This window comes from Mesitornis unicolor, unplaced genomic scaffold (genome assembly GCF_000695765.1).
Source record: "Mesitornis unicolor isolate BGI_N332 unplaced genomic scaffold, ASM69576v1 scaffold25275, whole genome shotgun sequence".
Taxonomy (NCBI): domain Eukaryota; kingdom Metazoa; phylum Chordata; class Aves; order Mesitornithiformes; family Mesitornithidae; genus Mesitornis; species Mesitornis unicolor.
The window spans coordinates 28,782-47,440 of NW_010183842.1; the positions used below are offsets into that span (position 1 = coordinate 28,782).

At 35.5% G+C, this 18,659-nt stretch overlaps 1 protein-coding gene across 1 annotated transcript in view; it reads right to left on the reverse strand.

Annotated features, from left to right (window-relative positions):
* Nucleotides 1-17,945, reverse strand: part of SLC39A12 (solute carrier family 39 (zinc transporter), member 12) — a 29,991-nt gene extending 12,046 nt beyond the window's left edge. Inside the window, exons 1-7 of the mRNA XM_010184287.1 lie at nucleotides 17,667-17,945; nucleotides 14,907-15,114; nucleotides 12,218-12,420; nucleotides 7,635-7,806; nucleotides 4,279-4,451; nucleotides 2,849-3,001; nucleotides 1,530-1,637 (exon numbers count right to left, since the gene is read on the reverse strand). Coding sequence (XP_010182589.1) covers nucleotides 1,530-1,637; nucleotides 2,849-3,001; nucleotides 4,279-4,451; nucleotides 7,635-7,806; nucleotides 12,218-12,420; nucleotides 14,907-15,114; nucleotides 17,667-17,771 — 1,122 coding nt within the window. The 5' untranslated portion in view covers nucleotides 17,772-17,945. The remainder of the gene's footprint in view (nucleotides 1-1,529; nucleotides 1,638-2,848; nucleotides 3,002-4,278; nucleotides 4,452-7,634; nucleotides 7,807-12,217; nucleotides 12,421-14,906; nucleotides 15,115-17,666) is intronic.
* Between the last annotated feature and the right edge of the window lie 714 nt (nucleotides 17,946-18,659).

An 18,659-nucleotide genomic window follows, 5' to 3' on the forward strand; every position in this document is an offset into this window, starting at 1 on the left:
ACCTCCCTGGGGCTTTTCTTTCTGACTAGAGAAATAATTAGAAATTTGTGCAAGGGTGGGATAAGCCAAAAAACTTGTTTGAAACTACAAAAACTGAAATTATAATCACTGTCTTATCTTTTTTTTCTTTTTTTTTTTATGTCAGAAAAGCATATTAAAGATATTATGGAAGCCAGTGAAGAGTCAACAGCAGCACAAAAGAGTCATTTGCTAGGGATAGCCGCTGCTGCTCCAAAAACTGTAGCAGAGATGTGTACTGGCTGCAAAATAGGATATGTTTCTTAGCGGGTACTAGCTTGGTTGTGATGTGGGATATGTGCTGTAAAGGCATGAGGAGAGAGGGGAAGGGATTTGTTTTTTAAATGCTACATTTTAAAGGAAAAATAAAAGTCTTTATTTCCCATGATTGCAGCCAGTCATACAATTTCCAGTAATTGTTCCACTTGTCTTACAATATTGATTCACATGCCACTTCTTTGAACCTTGCATAAAAACTACAATACTAATTACTGACCTGAAGGATTTATAAGCTTTTCTTAGTCAACCAGTGTTCGTCTCACTATTACTCACATGATTCTGAAAAATTGGCTGCTCTTGTACAGACTAGTTAAGCCAGGCTAGTTCATGTGATCTGTACATAACTTTAGGAGAATTTTGCATCTGAGAGGAATGGTAAGCTCGGTCATTATCATAAACAGGAAGCTATGACGTGGCTTACAAATTATTAAACATTCTTCACTCATCTGTTTGTTCTGCATTCAACTGAGAGTTTCCTAACTGTGTTTGAGAGATTAGCAGTAGCTCATGAGGCTCTTACCCATCACAACTGCTTTAGTGAAATGTAGTTCACATTACAGAAGGTCTCTGGTGATCCTGATTCAAATAACCAGAAACCTACATATCTAGGTACTACATATAAGCTGAAGGTATTCGTTGGAATAAGAGAAAACAGATTAAAATGTATGAGTCAATTTAGTTTGCAAAGATGTATCTGTCTGCACATATCCAGACAGACCAACAGAAATTTATGTAACAACTCATAGGTAAGCTGTACTTCCAGATACACAGCTTATTTATGTTACTCTTCAAATCTGTGGAAAAAATGCCCAAGATTTCAGTCCAAGATTTCGTCTGTTCACTAGTTATGCACTTTACTCTCACTGCAGAAAATCCTGAAGTTTTTCCCATGGGTAAGTCTGCCCTTCCTCACATAAGATTTTTTTTTTTTTAAAGAAGGGGGGAGGACAATCTTCAGGAATTTTATCGACAAAAGGTAGTACAGAAAGTGTATTGTTACAGCAATCTGATACACACAAAAGAAGATATTGTAAAAATCTGTGTTCAAAATCTCTGTAAAAGCACATTATAAACTTTCTAAATCAAGATTCCTGACAATCACGTCATGTAATAAAGGACAAATCAATACAGATCAAAAAATAATACTGATTTATTCATTAATATGGTTCATTTTTGAGGAACAGAGAAAGAAGGATATAAACTTAGGGAACTATGTCATATTTTTAACCTACCAACTGTATGGTTGAAGTAGATTTGCCTCTGCCTGAATGTTCATTTAATTCAGATTCCACTGGAAGATCATGGGAATGTCCCCAGTGCCCATTAACTAAAGAAAGACCCTGCTGAATGAAGATGCTTTGCAATTAGTTCTGAAACCCAATGAACACAGGTGCAATCTTTCTCAGCCTTTTGTGAAAATTTAGCACTTGAAAGAATTATTGTTTTTCAAAACAAAACCTATTGAAAAAGATTGTTGTTTGGCACGAACATTTCCTAATGCTTATTTGGTTTAAAAATATCCCTAAAAAGTGAATCAGATAAATCAGTGACAACCCAAATGGTTTGATAAAAGTTATTTTGTTGTAAAACTGAAGACTGAAATGTGAAGCTGAGATGGATATAAAAATTACCTTTTAGAATTCATCTAGTTCTCAGTAGAACAAATCTAAAAATATGTGGGATAATGTCCTTCTCTCCAAATAAGTAACAAAAAGGACTAGTTTTTTACCAAACAAATAAAATAACACCATAATCAAAATACTATCATACTATTAATCTCACATATTATTCTTATGGCTAACTCAAAGATAGTGGGAATAGGAACTCATTGCTATGTATCTAAATCAGGACAGTCATTAAACACTCTGTAAAACAGAATAAGTAACGGCTTAGCCTTCTTAAGTAACTTTAAAATGGTCTCCCATGCTGAGAAACGTAATGAGCCATCACACTTTGTGTTACATTTTATCCTTGTGCATAATCTTATTTTCAGGCACCAGTCACATGGAAATAAAGTAACAGAATTACTATAAGCATGGCAATGAGCAAGAAGATATTATTAATATATAATGGGTTTCTATGGACTGCAACATACATATTAGAATTTTAAAATTTATTGGAATAAAGGTCAAAAACAATTTGGATATTTTAAGATATCATTCTCTAAAATATCTTGTGCTTACATCTATATCTTCCTCCTCTTCAAACAGAGCGTAAACAACTGTCATGGCTGTTTCACATGGATACAAACTCTTCACCTGCTCCAGTGCTAGCCATGAAAGTCTGCTTTTGGAGCACATTCAATTAACTGTTTCCTTCTTGAGTTATAAATAAATGGGACACATTCATGAAGCATACAAAATCCACAGAGCAAAGCAAACTAGAAGTTGAAGGTCAATCTGGTAGGAGCACTTTGGAAAGCAGTATTTAATGCTTCATTTAACCCATACTAATGGTAATTTTTTTCCACAATCATTTTAGCACTTTGTGCACTGTAAAATCTCAAAATAAAAAAGATATTTTTAAAAGAATAAATTGTACAAAGCTTTACCTGGTCACGTGGTGTTACCAAAAGAAAGAAGCACTTTTCTATCAGAAAAAATCCATGAATTCCTCCAATTATTCCCAGAAGTTTCCAAATATATCCTCTTCCCTCATAGAAATGTTCCACCTCTTGTGCTTCATGTTTATGTAAACCAAGAGTCTAAAAAAAAAAGAAATAAAGTAAAAAAAAATTAAATGGCAATGTTTTAAATTTTACTAGATTAATCCACAGTGTTCATTCAATTTATTATCAAAATTTCCTTTTTGCCATCTCTTTCAAATTTAAATTGTGTTTCAAGTTAATCAGCTGAATAGTATATGAATAAAATTAATTATTAGGAGCTTATGCTGTACTTCTTCATCTCTCAATGTTGAAAGTAACATTTTAGAGACAATTTTATGAAATTCTCCCTTATATATGTATATATTATATCATCTTTTGTTTTGAGCATATTGATATTTAAAGTCTAAAAAGTTACTTGCATCATCTTCAGATGTAAGCTTCTTATTGAAAATAATTCACAAAGCTTTCTGTTGGTGGGCATGCTTCGATTTTCCCCCACTGGCACAGGATGGTAGCCTTCCTATGCCCCAAAAGTGAGAACTTTAAAGGCTATTTGATACACCACTTAAAACAGGTGAAGGAGAATACTTATACACTCAAAAGGTGTTTTTTAAAGAAACGCCTTTGTCTGACATTCACTGAGAACTGCCTTCCTTAAACCACTTTACCAGTTCTGCTTCCAGAGATGATGTATTTATTATGAAGAACATTTTGACCAGAATCTCAAGTGAAGGAGTAAAGCTCTCTTTCAATGACCAGTTGAAGTCTACCCATAACAGTTCTGTCATATCAGAGAAGACTCAGTCAAAAATAAATGAAAACACAATGGAAAATTTCATTCTGTTTAGCATCCTATCCTATTCTTAAAATTTATTTTATTAGTTTAAAAAAAATAATAGCATGCATTTTATTACAGTTCTAGGCAGCAGGATGAATTAGGCTGGTAGATGCTGGCTCTCTGGAACAATGTGTGGGTGGGACTTTGGATGCCTAGTAAAAACTTTGAACAATTTCTCCTAATATGTGTTACAGAATCTGCCTTATGAAAGTTTAATACACATCTGGAAATGTGGCTTGCGCAGGATTTGTGGGTTTTCTGAAAAGTATTTGTGAAAAGAGGAAAGTTATTTTCTCTGAATTCATAATTCATTGATTTTTGCTTTTTAGTACTTGGAACCTCTTTCTGAACTAGAAAGTATAAATGTAATTGGAAAGCTGGATAGTTGATTCACAGATTTCATGGAAAGCTTTGTTTTTAAACAGATGAGCATTAACCAGATTTAAATGAAATTTTTCTCTGTGTGAGTGTGCACATCCGCATGCGTGTGCTTATGTGTCAATACTTTAAAAACAGAAAAGTTTATATTACCTACCTGAGGAATTAGGTGTAGCAGTGCATCTCCAGAAAGGGTCCCAACAGCCAAACCGACAAACAGCTGTAAAATGAGTGTATAGATTTCTTGACAGGAGTTAAATAAAATGAGGGTTGTACCAAACATAGATCCAATAGTAATAAGTAAAACAGCAACAGTGCAATAACCATATTCTGTAGAGAAAAACAAATGAAACAAAACAAGGGCACCTTTAATCATTCAATATTTGTATTTGTTTTGTATTTGAGGCTATGTTTCACCACCTCTGTGTACAAGCACACAGAGGAGAAGTAATTAATTCTGCTACATAGATTTTTCTAGTCATGTGTGATACTGATGGCAGAATTGGAAACCTGAAAACATTCATTTTTCAGGCTTTACAGGTAATACAGTCCTAGTGCTTCCAAATTTCAGACCTTAAAGACCTAAAGAGACTGTGACTGTGCAGATTAGAGACACTCAGAGCAGCACAGTGATTTCTGGCCTGCATTTGTTTTCTCTCTTAACAGATTTATGTATATTTATTCTATGTCCTTACATGTCCCACTTGTGTCATGTCTTTACATTCAATACCACATTATTAACCAAATCACAGAATCACAGAATCACACAGAATCACAGAACATTAGGGATTGGAAGGGACCTCAAAAGATCATCTAGTCCAATCCCCCTGCCGGAGCAGGAACACCTAGATGAGGTTGCACAGGAAGGCGTCCAGGCGGGTTTTGAATGTCTCCAGAGAAGGAGACTCCACAACCTCTCTGGGCAGCCTGGTCCAGTGCTCTGTCACCCTCACTGAGAAGAAGTTTCTTCTCAAATTTAAGTGGAACCTCCTGTGTTCCAGCTTGTACCCATTACCTCTTGTCCTATCATTGTTTGTCACCGAGAAGAGCCTGGCTCCATCCTCGTGACACTCACCCTTTAAATATTTATAAACATGAATGAGGTCTCCCCTCAGTCTCCTCTTCTGCAAACTAAAGAGACCCAGCTCCCTCAGCGGCTCCTCATAAGGGAGATGCTCCACTCCCTTGATCATCTTTGTAGCCCTACGCTGGACTCTCTCCAGCAGTTCCCTGTCCTTCTTGAACTGAGGGGCCCAGAACTGGACATATCATATCCAGTAAACAAACCAAGGCTTATAATCTCAGCTGAATGTAGGCATTGAATTTAGATTTTTGTTTTTCGTCCAAATTATGTTTACAAATGTTCTGTGGACATACACTCTTTTAGTTACTACATCAGTTACTACCAACCTATTTTTGCCCGGTTAGTGGGATTTTTGGAAAGACTAATAGAGATTTTTTTCAGAGTTATATGCTGCTCACGTTTCTAAGCCTTTGCATAACATGAATCCTGATTAATCTGTTTATGATGGAGGTAAAACACTGATGAGAAACAGACATAAGGGAACTAATGCCAAAATATTAAAAAGTGCCACTTAACGTTTCACACTTTAATAGCACTACAAGTGCTCAGCACCTCGGAATCAGACAGTAAATTTCACAGATTGCACATCCAAATATGAGGGTATAGTAGATACTTATGGAAGGTCAGGCCTTGGTGACCTGGCCAAAACAGCACAGCCTGTTAGTAAACAGAACTGAGAATAAAATTAACGAGCCTATGCTCTGGTCACTAAGCCACACATAGGTCAAACATAAAGTCCTTTGTTTCCCTCAAGCCAGCAGCCATGTCCCTGTGGTCATGGAAACCTTCCTTTGCCAAAAAGAACAGGGAAAGGGCTGCAGAATGGGCTCTTATTAATTCCATTCTGGCTTTTAATAGTTCAGTTTTTTTCTTCTACAAAGATCTCTCACCTTTATGAGATCAAATTCTTTATGAGATCAAATACCATTCAATGTCATTGAATAGGCTGATGCCCTTAGACTTGGGAGAATCTCATTCAGCTACGAATTTGCCATGAATCTTGTGTATGTTCTGGGTAAGTCCCTTTCTTTCTTTCTTCCCACTCTGAAAAACTGGCATATCCATGTAGCACAGGAAAGATAAAAGCAAGAGAGATGATATGAGAGATAACATAAGAAAAAAGGACTGCTGCCTTCTGAGAAGCTATAATGATTCTTCCTACTCTGTACATTTCTTTCTCGTATAACCATTCTTGGGATATCCACAAATGTCCCTCCATGCCCTTATCTAACGTGGTTTTAATTCACACTCATAGTTCAGTTAACCTGTACACCATGGAATGATAGCTCAGCTTATTCCTACAAGCTGCTTAACCTGCGAAGCTTAAAATGTAGACAGAATTTAGAGATGGAAAGTGCTGTTCCATAAGGATTGTTGGCCACCAGGATGTGAGGAAAGCCTACTAGTTCCTAAAAGATGTATGTGTCTAGAGCTGGCATGCAGATACTAGGATAAAGATATTGAAGGTGTTGATTTGTAGCCTAAAAGTGCTACTCTAGATGCAGGTAATTATGGTGAGATGCCCACTCCTTTTTGCTCATTCCTAAATCCCCCACCAGAAATTAATACCCTCTGTAATACATCAGCACACCTATGTTTGTAACCACTTCCCAGATATCATTGGTTCAAAGTAAAAACAAAACCAGGAAGCATGTTAAGTGTGTCAGATTAGATACAGATTTTTTTTTAATGGGGTGAACTAGAGGTTGGTTACAGGAGAAGTTAAACCAGCAAAACAGATGGGGCAGAAATCCCTGGAAGCAGTGGCATGTGAGGGCTACAACTGCGACTGGAAATGATTTGATTATATTACAACTCAGTTCTTGTTCCAACTCTGTCACAAAGTCCTGCTGCCTATGTGACTGATTTTCTGGGTTTTTTTTCTTCCCACAGTAGTAACCCCAATGCTTCTCTACTGTAAAATACCACAACATGAAAAACCAGCAACATTCACACAGAATGTAACACATTATCTATGTCAAGCATATGCCACATCATGGTATAAAATGCCAGATAGCATAACCTTGAAGCTATATGTAAGAGTAATGTAAAGATTCCAGTATAAACCCCACAGAAATTTCACAAAATAGGTCATTACTGCCCAGGACACACTGATAAGGACCTGTCATGGCTCACCTGCTGCCTACATCAAGCAGTACGCTAAGAAATTAAAAAAAAAAGCTTAAAACCATTGAAATAGAATTTGATCTAATGTAAAACGGAGACCATTGAAACCCCTCACTTCTCAATATAGTACTATTATCTGATATGTATGCTATGAGATTATAGAGTGCATAAATTACAGAATACATACATCTCATAATGTTCTGGTTTAAGTTTATTAATTAATTAAATGTCTCCAGAACTTAAGCCCCTACACCCCTTTGTATGAATTTTCACAATAATTTACTGATAACAATATAACTCACTTTCCAAAGTTGTTGGTGGAAGCTTTGTCTGCTTGGAGTCAGGAAGCTGACATGAACAACTTAATAGTTGCTGAATGATAGCCGGACTGATTTGCTTGAAGTGGTCCTTAGAAATGGAAGAAGAACTATTTTCTAAAAATATCTTCACAAGTTCACTGGCAGAGAAGCAAACCTATACAGAAAAGTATATACAGTTACTAGATATGTTTCATATAACTACATTTAATGCTGAGGTTAAATATAGTGTCTTAGAAGAACACAGGGTTATACAGTTAAACAACCTAGAAAAAGCTTTTGCCATATACTCTTTTCTGGTTACATTACTTTAATTACCTCAATTACTTCTAATTCTTTTTTTTTTTCCCAAAATAAAACCTGATGCTACTTTATGTTTCAGGAAGACCAGAATCTTTGGGATGAAGTAACACAATTTCTATTGAAGTATGTTAATATCATGAGGGTCTGACACCAAAATCTCTCTAAATATTTTATTATTATATGTGCTAACAAAAATATTTTAAAGGCTAACACAAATAATATTCTTACCTATTATGAAAAAATACATTAATAGCAATAATATTACTATTAATATAAGACACTGCCTCTATCAGGACACTAGTGAAATTTTTCTTTGTGCTGCATCTTTAGTAAGATATGGAACTAAGTTGACTTTTTAAACTCTTTTAACAAAGGCATGTCACTTTAAGGTCAGCAAACTAGATGATACATAGTCTAAATTTGGTCTAAAGATTACTTAATAATTGTATTATTAGAAGTACTAAAGGTTTTAAACTACTTTTTGTTCTTGTTAGGAACACCTCTCTCAAAAAAATGAACTTTTATTTGGAACATTTATATTTTGAAAATTTTTCGTGAATTGGTTTTTCATCTGCATGATGAAACTTCTAGTAAAAGTGTGGACAGTTAGTATTACAACAGTTCTAGTGCCAATTACTGTAAGAACTTTAAAAAAGATGTCCAGATCAAATATGCTATTTCATTTCAAGGAATAATCTTAATTTCTCAATCTCAACTGATTAGTTGAGATTCAATTAAAAAATAAATATTGTTTCTTTCATTTTAATTAGTCTGCATCTGAGAATCAAGGAATTCTTAAACATTCTTTTTCTAATTACTGAAGTTTAGGTTTCTTTTGAAAGAAAATTACTATATAAATACAAAAGTTGTAATTATCATTACCTTTATATAATATGATTAAAACCCAGCACCGTCCTGCCTTTGTTCATCCATTAGTAAAATGCAGTATTTCTACAGCTCACTAAGGACTAAAATGAATTGAGCACTGACACATTTGTTCTGAATACCACATTCACGTCTTCAGGACAACAGGTGATCTTTGCACTTGGATCTAGTCTGTTCTGCCTCTAAGCAGAAGGAGAGCATGAAGACAATTCAGGAGCTACCATATTAGAGAAGACCTTCAGTTGCCTGTTCTAGACAGTAGTTTTGACTCTAAAAGCAGGGAACACCAACAAGTGATATCCAGTTGTAAGTCCAGCTCATAGTCGATTATGAACAGTATTCCTCACTGATCAGTACAGGGACTGATAATATTTAACACCTTCACCAATGGCCTGAGGGATGGAACAGAGTGCATCGTATCACATTCACAGATTAAATCCAACCGGGACAAGTAGTCAATATGCTGATGGGCGTGCCTGCTATTTAGAGGGATCTTGACAAGCCAAAGAAATGGGCTGAAAAGACCTTTATGAAGATCAGCAAAGACAAATTTACTGTGATTCAAAGAGAATAACCCCATGCATCAATAAAGGATGCTAAAAACTCACTGGAAGGTAGCTTTGGAGAAAAAGCCATTGGGTCCTCACAGACAACTTGATCTCGAGTCACCAGTGTGCCCTTGTGGCAGTAAAGGCTAACTGCATACTGGGCTGCATTAGCAAGACTGTAGCCAACAAGTAATGCAAAAAGATTACCCTCCACTGGAGAGACATGAGTCGACATCTGGACCATGTCCAGTTTAATAAGCAGCAGCATAAGAAAGACATTGGTAAATTGGGAGAAGGCCAACGAGGGGCCACCAAGATGGCTAGGGAACTGCAGCACATGATGTGCAGAGAGAGGCTGAGGGAACAGGGCCAGCTTAGTTTGGAGAAGGTTCAGAGGATATCTTAATTCTTCAACTATCTAATGGGAGCTATAGGGAAAATAGAGCCAGTCTTCTCAGAGATGTACAGCAAAGGGATGAGTGGCAATAGTTATTAGATGCAGCAGGGAAAATTCCAATTTGCCATAATAAAAAAAGTAATCAAAATGAGAGCAATAAAGCACTGGTACAGGTTTCCCAGAAAGAATGGGTAATCTCCATCTTTGGAGCCATTCAGAATTCGCAGGACATGGCCCTGTGAAATTCGATCTGACTTTGATGTTGACCCTCTTTTGAGAAGGATAGACAAGATGAGGTCCGGGATAACTATGAACATAAATTTTAATGGGATTTTATTATCAAGAGTTTTGAATAAAAAAGTGATATCTCATCTGGAAAATCAACTGTCCACCCACACATAAAAAAATCTTTTTAATGCTTATTTAGTAAAATGTTCTTGTAAGTTTTGTGGCATAAGGATCTGCATCTTTTCCAGTTGCAAGTCTTTTAAGGTTTTTAACATAGGGAGGCAGAGTACTAAGTCTCCGCTAGTAAAGCAACTATGTGTGTACTCCTGAAGGTTGATATTGAAGAAACAAGTAAATCAAATTTGCATATTCTTATATAAAAAAACTGGATGGATGGATGGATGGTTTTGCTTTCCAAAATCCACATTTCTTTAAGGAGAAATAATAAATGAATACATAGATATTATGACATAGTTCAATGGAACGTAATAAGACTGTTCTTATTAGATCATCTCCTACTTACTTGTTTTATATGCACTTTTTAAATCAGTAGAGGCAATGATGACTTAAAAAGAAAGAAGTGACCCTTTTCTGTGATAATGTTTAAAAATATAATTCCTATCTAAATATAAATTTACATATCTTTGTGTAGTTAGCAAACACAAGCCACAAACTAGTTAATGCGTCATATGTAGCAGCATCTATTACTAACAGAGCAAAATGGCTATCATAGATATGTGCAGAAAGCAGGAGACAAAATTAGAAACACACCACAGAAACACAAAGCCTTCTAATGGAATGATATGTCAAAGAATATAGATATATCTAGAAAGAAGAGGAATGGAATAATAATGAAAAATAAAGAATTAATTCAAAAGAGAAGTTTTCTTCTCTAGAGATGTTTCATTGTGATTTTTTTCCATCTATACAGAATAGTTGGCACTCAGTTTGACTCCTAAGCCACAGCCCCTGCACAATTATCTTTTGAGTTACAGTCAGTCTCAGAAGTTCAAGAAATAAAAAGCTGTATTAAATTCTTCAATTGCCGGAGAACAATTTTACTTCTTGTGAAGACAGAATCACTACTGTTTTCTGTCCTTTATAATTTAAAATTAATATGAAACAGATTTAAAATTACTTTAATTTAAAATTATTTTGAGACCCCACTAAATGCCTTATGGTGGTCAGCATGATTATCTTCTGTGATCAGCTGGAAATAAATAAACATATTGATAGAGTATGGATTTCAAATGCAATTAAATTGCACAGCTAAATGTCTATCAGAACGGCATTTAACAAGATGTCATTTGTCTCAGTTCCACATCATAAAATGGCCACACAACAAAAGTCAATTGCACATCTCTTTTTCTCCTAAATGAAGAATAAACAGTCTTTCATTTAAATTGTAAAGAACTTAAAATAATAGAAACATATTCTTTGAAGTAAATATTTCAAATGTATATATCAAAATATTTACAAAATATGTATTTTTAAGTCACCTTTTTTGTCTAAGGAATGTCTTCCAGTATAAAGAATGGAAATCAGTTACCATCTTAATCATTGTTATAAACAACATTTATTAATTTTCAAATATTTAAGATAAGGATAACCTGCAATAGGACAAGGTCATCTGCCATTCAGAGCCCTCAAAGAGGATACTGGGTTGTAGACAAAGTGTTACAGACTCTATATTTTCTAAAGGAGGCTTCTGAACTCCATAGATGGCTATTAAAAGTGTTTGGAAATACCCAATCTTCAGTTTACAGAAGCCTTTTAAAAACAACCTACATATAAGCCTTCATTTACTTTTTTTCCTTATTACAAAAATCCCCTTATTTCTACAAGTTCACTTAAGGGGCCCTAGCAGCTCTGTGATGTAAGAGCTCAAGAATTGTCTAATGTGAAAACATTGAAGCAATGGTACTACAGTCCTCTGTGTCTTGAAGAAACACGCGATTCCACGTAATACTAACCATTCTGTTAACCCTTCCCAGGTACTTTAATCACACATTCAAGATCCATAATGTTCTCCCAATTTATATTTAAACTAATATTAATATATAAAAATATATTCTTACCAGTATCGATGTGACTTTTTAAAATTAATAAATTTTAGCTCAGAAATAATGTAGTGTTTGCAAACTAATTTGAACTTTTATCACTAAAATTCCGTGACCAATACTACAACAACATAAAAATAAATTAACCTGGTCCCAGTCTGTGTTCCTTTCACGATCTTCAAAATAACCTTTCAGATAGTCTCCTTTTGCATTGTTTCCTTTGACTGGAATACTTCTGTTTCCAATATCTCTGATTGCCATACTATAACGTCGTCTTTTGTGATTGTGGAATTGTCCATTTACAGTGCAGGTCTTTTTGGCTGTAAGGACGTTTAGTAGTTGTTCTAGTTCTGATAATTTATTAGAAAATAAGTATGTTACCATAGGAAAATACACATTTAAAAATATAAAACCAAAAGTAATTATTAAAATTTTGTTAGTTTTAACATTAATTCAACTCATTTTAATAATTTTTTTCTCTTCTCAGTTTGGTACTGTACATAATTTATGCTTAACACTTCTTGAAGTTCAAGACACTTCTATACTCAACCTTTTCTTCTTTACAGTACCACGCTCAGATGTTTTGCTTATAATGATCTCAGAGGAAAACAGATTTGACTGGAAGGCAATTCATCTCCCATTTAACCATCAGTCTCTGCCAAAGTTAACTAGAAATTACCGCTAAATAGCTTCATTATTCTTCAAATTTTCCCATGTAAATGGAATGCCATACTAAGACGCTATGGCCACATATTCAGATAGTCCAGAAAGACCAGGAAGTCAGAACCCTTATAGGGTGTCCTGACAGCAATCTTCAGGATGCTATGCTGCCTTCACACTTCAGAAGTGCAACACAGGGCAGCAGACTTTCCCTCTCCTTTGGTTAAGCTGCTAATCTGGAAGCATGCATGTTTACAGCACTGAAGTAGGAAGGAGGAAGCCAGGACCCCCAGTTCAAACCTGGGACAATGCAGGAATATATACCATGACATAACTTGAGTGCAGTGGGTGTGCCTGCTGATGAAATACTTGGCTATATGAGGGGACATACTCTATCCCGTCTTATTTACCACCTTCCTTCACCCCTGCATTTTCAAGATGAAGATAGTGATAGTTTCAGTAAACCTGAGTTTGTACTTTGGAAACAGAGACAGTCCACAAATTTCAAAGGAATTTAGATCAGTGAGATTAAGAATGTTTCCATGTGATAACCCTTTATTTTTTTCATGTTGTTATTCATAAAAAGCTAATGGTATAATCTTAATGGCAAATCTTACAAAAAGGCTTGTGATAAAATGCTTGTCTACTTTCTTTGTCTTGAGCAAACATCAGAATGAAATTGAAGCTAGATTTGTTTTCTAAATGTAGTCAACTTTTTTTTTTCTGCATGCTGTCACTTCCTTGCTCTTTCCTCCAGTTAGTATTAAGAATTTAAATAAATTTAAAGGGACAATTTAATTAGCTTAGGCCTAAAATATACTTACACTGTAAGAAACTGGTTAAGAATACTTCTTTGTTTCTCTGAATGACACCCTAACTCCACCAGTCATAAGTCTTCCCTGGGGACTGGATTTCACCATATATAACTATGTAGTAGTACTGTGCCATTCTTCTAAGTCAATTATTTTAGAAGATCTGGCTTGGCAATTTTAAAGGAAGGTTTTTGCTGCCAAACTAGTTTATGCAAGTACAATCTAGGAGTCCAAGATTAGGTCTGAGGACTTCTTTTATTTATTTACTTTTGTGATTCAATGTAGCTTTGTGTAACCTAAGAGTGGTGAAAATGTTTTTAGCTATGCTTAATTCAACTTTTTAAGCTGTTTTAACCCATACTTAATGTAACTTTTCAGAAGTGCTCTTGAAAGCTTGTAATGTGTCACTAATAGCAGTTAATACAAACAAGGAAAAGTATATCTTGTAGCAACCTTCTAAATCTAAAGTGGGCCCCTGAGTTGTCAGTTTAGCTTCTTTAACTTCTAGGCATGCAGAATCTTTTACAGAATTTAATAGCAGCTGCTGAGACCTCAACACTTGTGTTTTCTTTTTCCTTTTTTTTTTTTCTTTCTTTGGTTTTCGTTTTGGTGGGGGTTTTTTGTGTTTGTTTGTTTGCTTGCTTTTTGGTGTGTGTTTGTTTTTTTGTTTGGACCACTTAGAAATTTCCTATATTTCTGTTTGTCTCTGGTTAAGTATCATTTCTGATACATCTAGCAACGGAGCTCCTGAAGAAAATGAACTTTGTATATTACACACTCTCTGACTGGGTACTAAGATCAGAAGGTGAATAGGAAAGCACAAATCATAAATAAGTTTTCAGGTACATTAGGCAGACATCAGGGAGCATTTAGTCAAAAGAGAGTGGCCTGTGTCTATTCCATTTCTTCTGGGGACATGTCTATACTGAGGTGTGAGTGACTAAGGTGTCTAATCTGGCTACCATACATGAGTTACCCCATCTACCCCTAAATGAGTCTGGCAGTGTATCAAAATCTGCATAAAGAAGCAATGTAAACAAGGCCCCGGTGAACTCTGCCCTAGATTGCTACTCTTGGAGCTCTCTTGGGTAGTTTAGACTGTGCTAGGCAATTAAGTCATAAATTAATGTGATGGTACACATTTAATAATCACAGTAACAATTTGTTTTATGCCTCTCAGGGAATTGACAAAATAAGTTTATTTTCCAACCTTGTTTTAAAATTTAGAAAAGACTACTCAACAGCTCTAAAATAAAATGGCATTTAAATCCATAATGAAGTGCAAAAGGTCCTTTAGGCATTTAGAGATAGTTTACATCAAATGCATGTTGCAAAAGGCAAGTAGAGACTAATAAATAGCTTACCTGTCACTTGGAGCTCAGTGGTACTGTTTAGAGAATTGAAAATATATTTTATAAAGTATTCTGGGGAGGGCAAACTTGCTTTCCCCATGCAGACTCCTTGGAGAGCCAGGGTAATGATTAAAGCAGCCAGGCGTGGAAGAGTGTTTTCATCAGCACCATCTCTGTCCGTTATATCAGCATTTTTCTCCAGTGTACTCACATCAACACACTGAAATCAGGAGAAAACAGCATGAAGAGAGCCCTGGTCACCTCTATTTAAATAATCAGAGTGACAGGAGGAGAACCTGGAGAGAACACTTTCACAGACAACCAGGGTAAAAAAAATACGAAGATTAAAGCTGCAATTGACAGCAGGACAGCAAATGTGAAAGAGAGGTCATTTTCAGGAGAACATGGATAGAATAAAAAAGCCTGAAATTTTACTCAGTGTCTCACAGGGAAGAAGTATAGTCCTCAGTTCAGGTATATTTGCTTAGTGTCATTTTCATGCCGTTTCTATTATTCCTGTGTCTTCCTCAATTGCATCTACACCTACTTCCAGAAAGTGGCAGAATTTTTGTTAGGGCCTAAGAAATTGATTCAAATAATATAGACTTTAACTCTTGATCTCAAACTTCAGAAATAATTCTCTTAATGTTTTTAATTCCCTATGTATTAAATGGAATCAATAATTTGTTATGGGGCAGTTATTTGGAGACCATATGGAAAGATATAATTCTGCCGATAGAGGGTGACTTCCCCGTTGGGTGACCAAATGGGAGCAGAAGACAATCGTGTACACCCATGTGTGGATGTGTGTGGGTTGAAAGTGAGGGAGAAGGGTACAGCTCTCTCAGTTATCTGGAAACTTATCCCTGTTTTCTTCCATTTCTTCCTTTCTTGTTTATTTTCACTGCAAACAGTTGGGGTTTGAGAGGAACAACAACAACAAAAAAAATGGCAAAAATTATTTAAGTTCATTTGTCTCTAAGCCATATTACCTAAATTGAAAAGTCAACTAGATGAGCCAGTACCGTAATAATTTATTTTACACATACGCATCTCTCTATATACATGCCTTAAACACTGCAGAGAGAAGACTAGCATTTATTTTCCTATCCATCCATGACACATTTAAACAGCCCAAATTTTCATCTTACATTTAAAATAATACATTAGCTGCCATGATTGAGAAAAGGATATTTTCTGTGAAACCAAAACATATAAGGAGCCACTAAAACTGCAATTCTTCAATTACTGCACTGCATCACTAGGTCTTTTCCATAACTCAAGTGTTGTGATGCTAAGCATTAGGTCGTCTATAATGTTTTGAGTACCTTGCATAAAAATCCCCTCTTTTTCCTCATGAAAGCGGTGAAGTCTGAGTTACTAAACAGGCTTGACAACTGATTATACTGCTACCATAAACAAACAGAATAACAATCCATAAAGTGCTTTACTGTGTGGTCTATCTTGACATGCCAAATACCCACCAATGCCTCTTTACAGTTGCCCAGATACCATTCTTGGAAATAAGCACGTTCACCAAGACTCAGAACCAAAAGTACTGATCAATGAATAATTTATGATGGGAAACAATTGCACATAGAACACAGAAAGAGAAACTGGAGGCCCTCAGCATTCTGCTGCACAGCCAGAATTCCCAGCCATCTTCTGTTTGTGGAGGAAACTCTACTACAATGTGCTGTAAAATAAAATCTAATTAAATGAAAAATTAAAGGGCAAATTCAAACTTTGCAATAAACCAAATTTAACTATATATTATGAACAGATCTAGGGGGCTTCTCACTGCTGGTCAACCCATACTTTAGGAGTTATCTAATCTGGCAAAAAACTTTTTTTATTGCGCATTAAAAGGAAAATATTTTTTCTTTAGATTGTGAACTCTGGAAAATGATTCCATTATTTAATAGATCCTACTCAAGACAAGGAATAATAAACAGTGGTGAGAAAACTCCATGCATGTTTCCTGACTTTAAAAGGATGTTTTTAGCTGAATACTCAACATGCTCTTTTTTGTTTCCCTTCTTCTTCATTTTTAACTTTAAATTAAAGCTTATCTGTATCATGTTTTCTACAAGGCACATTCATGCTGGTAGATAATTAGTCACAAATGTATGTGTCCCAGCTGAAGGAAACCATAACATCTTTGCACAGCTACCTTATTCCACCCTGCTTTGGATGGACATGGAAGTGCAGGGCCTGGCAAGAATCTCATCACAGCACAATGATTCATCATTTCTGTTACACAACCAGATCAGTTTTGGAGCTGTTCTCCTCTATACCACTTAAATACAATCACTGCTAGCATATCTATACTAATAAATACAGGCAATAAGAAAGTATTTTCTGTCCTTAAAGCCAAGTGCAAGATCTTGCATCTATAGAGCTATGTTCTTTTCCACCTGCCCTAAGCAGTGCAACTGCATCAAAACTACCTATTGCGAGTTTTCCCCAGTACACTCTATCTCCCTAGCCATGCCTCAGGAGGCTCTATGGAAGTGCAAAGTAGCATATGTCAAAAGCAAGTCAAGGAGGAGGTTAGTATTAAACAGCATATACAACAAAAGACCAGTGTTCAGCCTGTGCTCTCTGTTCTCTACCAGATTTCTGGAGGACCATGATACAGTTATAATGCCTCAACTAGCTTAAAGATGTTAAAATAGTAATAAAGATGAAGTTAACTTTACTTATGGTTTTTGTTGTTTGTTTGTTTTTGTGGGTTTTGGGTTTTTTGTGTTTGTTTTATTTATTTTTTACCTGGGTTTCAGAAGTTTTAAAATGTTTCCTTACTGCAGCCAAAATATCTTCAGTTTCATTTCGTGAAAAATAATAACAGTCTTCATCATGTCTTAAACTAAGCATACTCTGCAGGTAGAATTTATAATCTTTATTATTCAAGTTGAGTTCTGAAGAACATACATCTCTGTGATGAAGAATGTAGTAGAGAAAAATGAGAGAAATTCTCTCAAATACTTCTTCGCTGAGATGGTCTTTTGAATCTCCACCAGCTATTAGTAACAAAACATCTGGTTCAAGGCACTGTGAAAAAAATAAAAATAAATGGAAATTCAACTCAAGTAACACAATTAGAGAAGAGAACAGGAGAATTCAACTGTTTTACTTAAAGGATTGAACTTAAACCTACAAAAATGCAGGCTGATGGAATAGCAGAAGGAGGGTGCAGGTAATTCATTGCAATTCTATGGCTGCAAGATCACATCATGTTTTTTTCCAGAGCCCCTTCTGTTTTTAAGAAATAAAAAGTATGCAAGGGATTTAAGATTTGCTACAAAACAGTACTAACTCTGATCAGTCATTGTAGAGCACTGAAAGTCTTCCACTAGCTTCAACAGATTATATTTCTGGCTAGAAATATAGTAGGTAAGGGCTAGAGCTAGTCCTGTTTTCACCTGTGCATTCTATATGTGTTTATCCTATAAGACAAAGGCCATATCTGGAACTATAGTTAATTCATGGTATGTAAACAGAAATTATATCATATTCAATACACTGTTCAGAGACTTAATTGACCCTGCAGACACACAGCTATTCTTAATTTTTGTCAATGAATTCTGATAACTGGAACAACTTGGTCGAGTGCAGAGAGCCAGCACAAGTTTCAACCCTATTAAGTCTTCCAAATACATTTCAAGAAGGACTGAAATGATATACTCACTCTGTGCAGGCTATCTGAGGACAGATTTTTTAATACATATACATATCCAGGTAACTACAGGCCTGTCAGTCTGA